This window comes from Cyprinus carpio, chromosome A16 (genome assembly GCF_018340385.1).
Source record: "Cyprinus carpio isolate SPL01 chromosome A16, ASM1834038v1, whole genome shotgun sequence".
In the NCBI taxonomy this organism is placed as follows: Eukaryota; Metazoa; Chordata; class Actinopteri; order Cypriniformes; family Cyprinidae; genus Cyprinus; species Cyprinus carpio.
Genome location: NC_056587.1, coordinates 18,957,277 through 18,968,462, shown reverse-complemented (window position 1 = coordinate 18,968,462; position 11,186 = coordinate 18,957,277). Strand labels below are relative to the sequence as shown.

At 33.5% G+C, this 11,186-nt stretch overlaps 1 protein-coding gene across 4 annotated transcripts in view; it reads left to right on the top strand.

The window, feature by feature from the left end:
- The window catches only part of LOC109072359 (ral guanine nucleotide dissociation stimulator-like), a 24,108-nt gene extending 14,706 nt beyond the window's left edge, over positions 1–9,402 (top strand). For 3 of the 4 annotated variants that reach the window (XM_042773141.1, XM_042773140.1, XM_042773143.1), the window contains 13 exons: positions 718–827; positions 951–1,166; positions 1,247–1,350; positions 2,398–2,482; positions 3,045–3,104; positions 3,951–4,037; positions 4,279–4,311; positions 4,396–4,517; positions 4,604–4,693; positions 6,166–6,265; positions 7,090–7,317; positions 7,520–7,634; positions 8,393–9,402. In XM_042773141.1, the coding sequence (XP_042629075.1) occupies positions 718–827; positions 951–1,166; positions 1,247–1,350; positions 2,398–2,482; positions 3,045–3,104; positions 3,951–4,037; positions 4,279–4,311; positions 4,396–4,517; positions 4,604–4,693; positions 6,166–6,265; positions 7,090–7,317; positions 7,520–7,634; positions 8,393–8,574 (1,532 nt within the window). In that variant the 3' untranslated portion in view covers positions 8,575–9,402. The remainder of the gene's footprint in view (positions 1–717; positions 828–950; positions 1,167–1,246; positions 1,351–2,397; positions 2,483–3,044; positions 3,105–3,950; positions 4,038–4,278; positions 4,312–4,395; positions 4,518–4,603; positions 4,694–6,165; positions 6,266–7,089; positions 7,318–7,519; positions 7,635–8,392) is intronic. The other variant, XM_042773142.1, reaches the window with a different exon arrangement.
- Positions 9,403–11,186: the final 1,784 nt, after the last annotated feature.

Genomic DNA, 11,186 nt, shown 5'->3' with positions numbered 1-11,186 from the left:
TAAAAGTTGTAAGCCAGCGTCAACAACAGTCTCTGAGCTTGTCCTTATCATTTGTAGATTCTGCTGACTTTGGTTTATGCCACAGTAATTTGAGGGTCAAATGATCATTTTCATATTCATGTTTCACTAACTCACGGAAATCATGGGATTTTAAAATTGCTATTGAAAAGTCAAGGAAATTAGTAAAATATTAAAAAGTCAGGGAAAATTGTATTCAATATCATTCTAAAATATTTCAGTGGCTAGAATTTGCTCTAGAAAATGATTTTTTACCCTTACTCATGAAGGACAGGAAAACCCATAGTAATTCACTGGACAGTACACTGCAATTTTAAACTCAAAAGCTCAAAAACATTTGCCATAAGTTCAGTTTTATACAAACTAGTGTTCAAAATTTGGGGATTTTTTTAAATGTTTTTGAAAGAAGATATATTATTTTCAGGATACTGATTCTGTGTCGGAAACAGCATTTATTTGAAACAGAATCTTTTGTAACAACATAAAAGTCTTTACTGTGACTTTTGATCAATTTAACACATCTTTGCTGAATCAACGTATTAATTTCTTTAAAAAAAAATCCTACTGACCTCAAATTATTTCATTTATAAACACATTTGCCTCTTAGCAAGCATTCATTTTAAACTCTGCCTCCAGATTAGATAGACCCAGCAGTACTTACTGTCTATTTTTCCATACTGATGTATTGATTTCCTACAGATCCTACCAGAGGTGTGACATCTCCTCCTGATCCCTCAGAGTTTGATGCCACTAGCATCCTGGGATTTCCATCCAGTGTGATCGCAGAGCAGCTGACCAGGATCGAGACTGTGAGTTTGATCATGCTGCATGGTAGCAAAATGTGTCACAGTTTGCTACACTCTTGAAAGTCTGTGAACATCTCAGACCTGTTGGTAACACCCTTAAATGAAATGCTTTTGTTTTCCCTTAAGGATCTGTTTCTGAAGCTGGTGCCCTATCACTGTCTGGGGTCTCTGTGGTCTCAGAGAGATAAGAAGGGCCGGGAAGGAGCGTGCTGGTCGGTCAGAGCCACTATCAAGCAGTTTAATCGCTTAACGAACGCCGTCACAGCCTCGTGCTTGTGGAACACAGGTCTGAAGAGCCAACAGAGGGCAAGACTGCTGGAGAAATGGATCAGCGTCGCAGAGGTCAGAGCGGTTTCACTGTAAATTATGTCATCTATCAGGATGAAGGACTCATGTGAACGTGTGGTTTATTTCCCAAACAGGCCTGCAGAAGCAGGAAGAACTTCTCCTCACTGTACGCCATTCTATCAGCACTGCAGAGTAACCCCATCCACAGACTGAGAAAGACCTGGCAGGAGACAGACAGGTCTGGGTTTACTTAGAAAACTGCTCGTCGATGCGTTAAAGGAATATCATTTAAGTCCATATTTATTTGTGGTGCAGATGAACTGGTGTAGATATTTTCATGTATTAAATCTACAAAAAAAAAATAAATAAATACAAAAATAGTAAAAAAAAAATATATTATATATATATATATATATATATATATATATATATATATACATTTAAATTAAATTAAATAAATTTAAACGTATGCATTTAGCAGACACTTTTATCCAAAGCGACTTACAGTGCATTCAGGCTATCAATTTTTACCTATCATGTGTTCGCGGGGATCAAACCCCCAACTTGCGCTTGTTAACGCAATGCTCTACCACTTGAGCTACAGGAACACTATATATACAGGTATATATATATAGGAAGTACAGTATTTTGAAAATTAATATATTAATGCTAAATATACATCTTTATTTAAATTATTTCATTTATTTTTCTAATATTTATAAATTAGTATATTATTAATCATAAAGATACAGATATATTCAGATATACATTTAAAATATATTTTAAAATATAATACTTCTATAATATTAATTTATGTAAGATAAGTTAGATAAGTTTGATTTATATTATTTCATTTATTATATTTCTTATGTTTACTTTAATATATTTTCAATCTAAATATATTGATATTGTCCAAAATATAATTGCAAGTTGCCTCTTTGGCACAGTACATTTTAAAAATCATTTTAGCTTTTGAAGATTTAAACATAATAGATTTTCAATTTGAATATCTGTGTATTTGAAATTTAATTAGGTAAGATTATTTTTTTTTTATGGCTGTATAACATTGTTTTACAATCTTATACATTTTTATTTATTGATTGATTGATTTTTCAAATAATTTTCTATAATAATATTTGAGTTGTATTTAAATTGGAATATTCCTTTCCATTATATTTCCAATTTGCATTGAAATGTAAAAAATTATTCATGTTAAATGAAAATTTTGTCATTTTTAACAGTAGCAGCGCAGAATAACCTAAAGTCCTTTTCTCTACTCTGATAGAGAAGCTGTGAAGAGATACGAGGAACTTTCTAACATCTTCTCAGAGAAAGACAACTACTCCCAGAGCCGTGAGCTACTCAAAGAGGTCAGTCACACGACACAAAGCAGCCAATTCAAACGGTTCTCTAATGTTATTACAGAGCATAGTGATGCATTGATGGGAAAGTATCAGGCCAATCGATGTTCCCTGGCTCTCTGTGTCAAATTCTCATTGGATGTGCTTCATCACTGTAGAGCACTACATCAATTCAGCAAGGCCTGAGGGGAGCAACTAATGACATGAATAGAATGAGTAATATCAGATTCAGTCATGCAAAAACACAGCCTCACACTATAAACTTGTGTAATTCATAATATATTGCTGTTTGAGAAATAGTTCACATAAAATCGAAAAATCTGTTATTATTTACTCATCCTCGTGTCATTATGCTGTTTTTTTTTTCTGTGAAACACAAAGGGAGAAATTAAGCTTCAACCGTTCATAATAACCAATATTGTAAAAGTACTCTCCACTGAAGCTCTGAAACCATATTAGAATTCCACAACATGAAAGATTTAAATGCTTCAAAGAAACATTTTGCGAACACAGGAACTAAACTATTTTGAAATTTGAAGTTTCCTATAATAAAAGCATTTTCATTTTACAGGAGGGGACTTCAAAATTTTCAAACCTTGACACTAAAATCAACAACAGGAGATTTACAGGGGTAAGCATCCTTTAATAAATATATATATATTAAATATATTTTAAAATATATTATATTTATAGAATACAGAATTTATATATATATATATATATATATATATATATATATATATATATATATATATATTAATATTAATATATATATATATTATTATAAATAATGATAATATATACTACTGTTTAAAAGTTTGGGATGAGTATACGATTTTTAGTGTTTTTTAAAGAAATCTCTTAAAAATACAGTAAAAACAGTAATATTGTTGAAATAAATACACTTCAATTTTCCAAATTTTACTATCAGTTTTTTTTTTTTTTTACAATTTAATCATTACTGAAAGAAAGTATTCATTTAAAAAGAAAAGAAAAAGAAAAAAACTAACCTTAAACTGCATTTTGTTACAAAAGATTACTATTTTGAATAAATGCTGTTATTTTTTTACTTTTTATTCATCAAAGAATCCTGAAAAAAGTATCACAGGTTCCAAAAAAATATCAAGCAGCAAAAAAAATTTCCAACATTGATAATAAATCATGATTTGCATATGATTTCTGAAGGATCATGTAACACTGAAGACTGAAAAAAAATTCAACTTTGCATCATAGGAATTAATTACATTATATAATATATTCAAATAGAAAACAGTCATTTTAAATTGCAATAATATTACAATTTTATTGTACTTTTGATCAAATAATTGCAGCTTTGGTGAGCATGAGAGACTTCTTTCAAAAGCATTTAAAAAATCTTATCCCAAACTTGGTAGTAGGTGTGTATATCAAAAACTATGCATATATTTATGACAGTGTGATAGTGTTTATAATCTTTGATGTATTTGAATCCTTGTAGTCATGCGCTCAAGGCACTGTGCCATACCTGGGCATCTTCCTCCGAGATCTCACCATGCTGGACACTGCAGTCAAAGACAGATTAGAGGTGATGTACAGTTCACAGCCTGCCATGTAACACAACTAACACAACTTAAAAAAAAAAGAGAGAGAGAGACAAAACAGACAGTATCGACTCATCCAGCTGTGAAGTATAAAAAAGCAGTGGTTTCACAATGTTTGTCAGAGCTCATCTGACAGAATCAAGATGTGTCAAACAAAACTATAAGTCAGTGTTGCATTGGCCAAAGCAGGTTGTAATATAAACCAAAATGTAATGTCTCTTACAGAATGGCTTCATCAACTTCGATAAAAGACGACGGGTGAGTTTATGGTGATTATATACTTGATTGTCATTCTTTTAAGTTGTTTAAAAGAGTATTATCATCACATTCTCTTGATTTCAGGAGTTTGAAGTCATCGCTCAAATTCGTCTCCTTCAGTCCTCGTGTAAAAACAGCATTTTCAGAACGGATGAGACGTTTGTTCAGTGGTATCACAGCGCACCTACTCTGCATGAAGAGGAAAGGTCTGTGACATTTCTATAACTCTATTCTGAACATCTCAGATACACTCAGATTAAGTATATAAGATGTCCATGTGTTTTTTTAATAGCTACAAGCTGTCCAATCAGATTGAAGCACCGGGCGAGCCGAGCCCTGGCCGTGGTCTGAACCCTACAGTGATCATCACACAGTGTCCAGAGTAAGACAAAATTGAAATAAAAATAAATGAAACCTTATTAGTAATATTTAGAATTTTAGAAAATCTATAATTTCCTAATTCACTAAGGCCATGTCCCCACGTACACGGGAATTTTTATAAACAGATTTTTATCCTTCCATTTTTAAAGAATCTCTGTCCACATGAAAACGCAAACGCGTGCTATAAAGCACTGTCAGGAGCATGCCAAACCAACAGGTGGTGATATAATCTCAACCGTAAATCATGTTAGCCAATCAGAAGCTTGAAAAAGTTTCCAGTAGGCGGAGATAACAGCGCAGAATCGTATTTTTAAAACCGCAGCTTTTTCTACGTGGTTTGGCCGTTCGTCTACACGCAAATGCCCCACCAGGCCACTGAAACCGAACATTTTTGAAAACGTCTGCCAGGGTGAAGATTTTCACAAACTCCGGTTGCAGTGTTATCGTGTAGACTGCAAAACCAGAGTTTTTGGCTTGTGACGTCGGAGCCAAATACTGTTTTCTCCACCTTCTGGAAATTTTTTCAGGCTTCTGATTGGCCAACATGGCTTTACGGTTGAGATTATATCACCACCTGTTGGTTTGGAATGCTCTAGACAGTGCATCATAGCATGCGTTTGCGTTTTCATGTGGATGGAGATTTTTTTAAAAACGGAAGGAAAAACTCTTTATAAAAATACCCGTGTACGTGTGAACATGGCCTAAGATAAACTTTAAAAAATGCATATCAAATTGTACAAAACATTATTTTATTTGTTTCCTAAAGTACTTCACAATCGACAACACATCATATTCTGAAGCTGTGATTTAGCATCAGGGAAAACAAATCCTGGTAATCCATAGTAACGAATCCATAGTAACCCATTCATTTCCTACGGGGACAACAAACTTGTCTGTGTTAGTATCTGTGTAATATGGCTAGCTTTTAACAAGTGACAGATGAATTTGTACCTAAATACAGTAGAGTTTGACTGGATGCACAGACATTGCCAAAGAAACGGGAAGGATTTCATGTGCTATGCACAATTATGTTATTATTATTTGCATTCAGCATTGTGTTTTCTCTGCTGAACTGATCTGCAACACATTTTTGGGTCACGACCCACCAGCTTAGAACACTACTATATAGAATGATATGCATTGCTCTTATTTTTCAACTATTCAAGTGACAATCTTCCTGTTGGCTATTCTGAGGATCAGGCTCAGTCCTTGACATGCACACACAGATGTTTCTTTCATGAGCTCTTAAGCACCATAATGCTGCTTGAGCAGAATGAAATGAAGTATTAAAACAGGACAAAGACACACTTATCATCTGCAGTTAGCGTGTGACTTCAAAGCCACTGCTTCTGCGAGTTTGGAATTTTGTATTTATACTCTGGGTTTCACTCTATTCAGAAAAAATCTGTCATAAGCAGCACATGGCAAAGAGCCTCCAGTTTGTGACATGATCACTCTGTTCTTGTGTTACAGTGCTCTCTCAGCCGTGGCAAACACAACCATGGATGCTGATGGGATATTTGACTTCCCATCTCCTGTCAATCACCTGCTCTCCAAGCTTTACAAGGATAGGGTGAATAAAGAGCTTTATTTTGATTACATTGCAGTAATGGGTCTTTAAAAGCCCGGCTTTTATCAGCAACTTTAAGAGATTTATTATTTGAGAGCTCACTGAGGATCTTTATAGCAAAGCAAGTTGCTTTTTCGAATTGCGACACATTTTTCTTACTGCCAAATAAAGTTTTCTTGCATGAAAATTCAAACTACCAGATAAAAGTTTGGACACATTTGACTGAATGTATGTTTCTCATGATCCAAAAACCTTTTAATCAGAAGGCTTGTGTTTAAAATTTTACAGAAAATTATTTTATAGAAAAGTCTAGAAGTCTAGAAAAAATTAATTTTTAAATGGACGAGCTAATATCCATGAATGCAATACTTTTGGCGGAAATGTAATCCCATATTGTTCACCTATAAAATAAAATTCATTATTTACTCACCCTTATGTTGCTCCAAACCTGTATGTCTTTCTTTCTTCTGTGGAACAGAAAAGCAGATGTTTAGCAGAATGTCTGATCTTTAAGAATACATGTGAGCAAACATGAGATTTAGGAGCAAAACTGATTAAATAAACCATAGTCTTAAACTGAATGAGGATCAGAATATAACAAATTTGAAAGTGGCCTATTTTGATTTAAAACTTTGCAACACCTTACTTTGTTTGTTCTTTTTGGTATTTGACAGGTTGTGGTCAATTTATGTTTCCAATGTATGGAAAAGATCATTATTTTTGCGAAATATTATATTTGGAAGGACATGACAGTGAGCAAATGCTGATATAATTTTTATTTTCTGTTCAACTATTCCTAAGAATATTGTCATAATTTACTATTTCAGCACGTGAAATCCCCGTCTGTTTCCTGTCTGGATGTTGATTCGTCACCACCGCCCAATGATGCCACGCCCTCCGTCCTGACCACACCCACTACAGCTGTCAAATCACATCGGCGGTCCGTCTCCTGTGGCAACAACCCCACCAATAACAAACGAGAGGCGGGGCCTGATATGAGAATTGTCAGGATACGGATGGATTTACACGACGGCAATTTATACAGAAGCATTCTGGTAGTCTAACAAATACATTTTTCTAAATAAATTAAAAAAGCAAAATCAATGTGCTAGAATTTTGGCCTTTAAAATGGCTGTATTTCACAGCACCAGTCAAGTGTTACATCAGACAATCTTTGGCATTTCATGTCAGCTCCTGTTAATATGGATGCAGTCGCTCTTTGTTCTAATGTATACTTTCTTTTCTGTGCTGCCTCAGGTCACCAGTAATGATAAATCACCCACTGTAATCAGTTCTGCATTAGACAAGCACAACCAGAATGCTCAAGAAGCCTCCAAATACGAGCTGATCCAACTGCTGCCGGAAGGGAAAGGTGATGTCACATTTTTCATGTCGTACAGTGCTTTACTTTTTTTTAAAACACACCATAAAATGTTGATTGGACATGGTGACATTATAAACTTATGATAAAAAATGTAATAAAATATAAATGAATATGAATACTACTTTTCACATGTGTTTTTTAAGAGATTAATATTTTTATCCAGCAAGGACGCATTAAATTGATGAGAAGTGACAGTAAAGACATTTATAATGTTACAAAAGATTCCTATTTTTAATAAATGCTGTTCTTTTGAACGTTCTGTTCAGCAAAGTCTGTTTTCGACATTGATAATAATAAATGTTTCTTGGGCATCAAATCAGCATATTAGAATGATTTTTGAAGGATCATGTGACACTGAAGACTGGAGTAAAGATGTGGAATAAATTACATTCTTAAATATATTAAAAAGACAGTTTTTTAAATTGTAATAATGTTACTAATTTTTTACTGTAATTTTTTATTTTTATTTTTTACAAAAAGTGCAGCCTTGTGAGCATAGATTTTTCCAAAAAAATCTTACTGACCCAAAACTTTTGAACAGTAGTATATGAAAACATAATTAACATATTTGAGTATATTTTAATTTAATCCAAATTAAATTATTTTCAATTATTTATAGAAATATATTAAAAAAAAAATTAACATTTTAACAAAATTATTTAAACTGATTATGAAAAAAGCACACCATTTTTTATTTTTTGATGGTTTTCTGAGTATTTCTTTGTCTTTCATTTCTCCCTCTGCAGAGTTAATAATACCTTCCACAGGAAACGTCTTCTATGCCATGTCTTCAGCTAGCGTAGACTTCCTGTTAAGGAGAAGAGGAGGAAATACACCAGCAGGGTCTCCGAATCTTGGTAACGAAACCAGCTCAACTTTTCCACGAATCAAAGCCAAGGGCAGAAGACTAGTCCGGGCACTATTTTAACATAAAAACAGGATATTCACATCCAAGTACTTTCAAAAGAAAAGACACAAAATATTTCATTTAGAGCTCTTTGACGTAACTCTAGAATTGACTCAAATAAGTCATTTTCATAAGTCCTTATATTAGTAATCTGAGTAAAAGCTTGGCTCTAAGATGTTAGTTACTGCTAAACGTTGCACTGTTTTTGCATTTCATAAATCCATAATGAATTTCAAGACAGAATCATGTACCTTTTGCTGATGCCAGCATTTCCAGTGCTTCCCTCGTCTACCTCTAAAGCTAGCAGTCCATTGGTTAAAGAATATTGCTCAAAATTCTGCATTAATGAACATCAAATGGAGATAGAGCAGCTAAAAGATCCCAGCATAATTAAATAGACACTTACAGAAGGTACTTACACCTGTCTAACATTTCAAAACCCTGAGCTGTTCTGCATGGGCAAAAAGCTACTGAAAAACGGCCACCTACCTGAAGATGAGTCGCAAAAACCACTGCCGCTTTTGAATGTCCTCACCAAGTATGCAGCTGATAGTTGCTTACTATGCGCTTTCTCTTTGAATATTTATACAGAATTATTCATGGCTATGGTATATGGTTATGGTGACTCTGTTCCAAAAACCTAGTAAAAAGTTTGTGTAAAACAATCTAAGCCAACAAACTCATAAGTGACCAATTTGAAACACTCTTCATTGGCAGGCCGAACAACACTCTTAAAAATAAAGGTGCTTTAAAAGGTTCTTCAAGCGATGCCATAGAAGAACCATTTTTTGGTTCCACAAAGAACCATTCAGTCAAAGGTTCTTTAAAGAACCATCTCTTTCTTACCTTTTTATAATCTGAAGAACCTTCTTTCACCACAAAGAAGCTTTTGTGAAACAGAAAGGTTCTTCAGATGGTAAAGGTTAATTTAGACAAAAAGGTTCTTCTATGGCATTGTGAAGCACTTTTATTTTTAAGAGTGAAGGGAGACTTTACAATTGATTTCAGTTGTGTGTAGTTTGTTTACAATAATCTAGTTAGAATAATAACACACTACTTTTCAAAAGTTTGGGATATGTAAAATTGTTCGAAAGAAATTAATACTTTTATTCAACAAGGTTATTAAAGTTAATTATAACGAAATCTGAAACTAAAATTAGAAATAAGTGTCAACTTAAATAAAATGGAATATATATATATATATATATATCAGCTAACTGAAAGGCAACATTTATCATTGTAATAAAAATGTATACAAATTGTATAGACATGAATAAACAAAACTACTAAAATGACTAAATTACTAAACTGTAAATAAAAACAGATTCAAAATATTTATAATAAAAACAATAATAGTATCTCAGTGATGCTAAAATAACAGCAACACTTCATTAAATTCATCCCAAGCAACAAAATATTTCTGTTTCTACTAATTTTTTATTACTTTCTATTCATCAGAGAACCCTGAAAAAATTATGCTAAAAATTCAGCTTTTATCACAGGAATAAATTACATTTTAAAATATTTTCTAATACAAAATAGTTATTTCGAATTGTACATTTTTTCAGAAATATTACTGTTTTTATTGTATTTTTGATCAAATAAATGCAGCATTGGTGAGCATAAGAGACATCTTTCAAAACATGAAAAAAAAAAATCTTACTGACTCCACACTTTTGAATGGTAATGTGTGTACAGTAGCACAACAATATTGAATAAAATAGCATGATCATGCTGCCTACATTTGGAACAGGCTTTGAGTGTGGAGCACCTAGAATGCTTTAAAGTGCTGCCTATGTAGGCAGCTCACTAGGTTTTGGGACAGAGTCCGAAAGTTTGTTGTACTGCAGGTCTCCAGTTCTGACTGTTCTCTGATACCAAATCAACTCCTTTAAAAAATGCAACAAAGCTGAGCCTGTGACATTATTTTTGTACCAACAAATGCATAACGCTACCATCATCAAAAATAGAAAACAACACCGTTGTTTGTACCCTAATGAACCTTGCGTTCTCTTTCTCGTGTGCTGTTGATGTCTCTGTGGGACCTGAGGCACGCGAGAGCTCTCAGCACGGAAGAGGGGTCAGTTTCATTTCAGTCTTTGGTTATGTTCAGAACAGCATACTATCATACTACACTCACATATAGTATGCAAACGTCTATATACCTACTACATTTGCCAAAGGAGTTTTTATTTTCCTAAGATGATAACTGGTCGCCACATGCTATCTGATGAGGTCATGTGACAACAAATGTAGGATACTACAGTTTTGAGAGCTTATCTTGGAAAAATAACAACTGTTTCGATTACTCTTTGTTGAAAATTGTAGATGTATTGAGTTAGTAAGCTAGTATTCCATTCCGATCATGGTCTTTGATTTGGGTCACTATGTTTGTTAAGTGCCTTATTATCAGGTGCTCTTGTGTGATTGTTGTTCCGGTGTGTTGCACAGTGAAAAGCATGTACCGTCAGATCTGTATTCTGACACCTTTATGCACTACATACCTCCTATTCTTGTAATAAACTTTAATTTTGATACAACTGACAGCTTTCAGACCTGATTCTTGCCTTCAAGATCTTATTATTTACCTGACACAACCAACTATTGTATAAACTATATGTCACATGTAATTT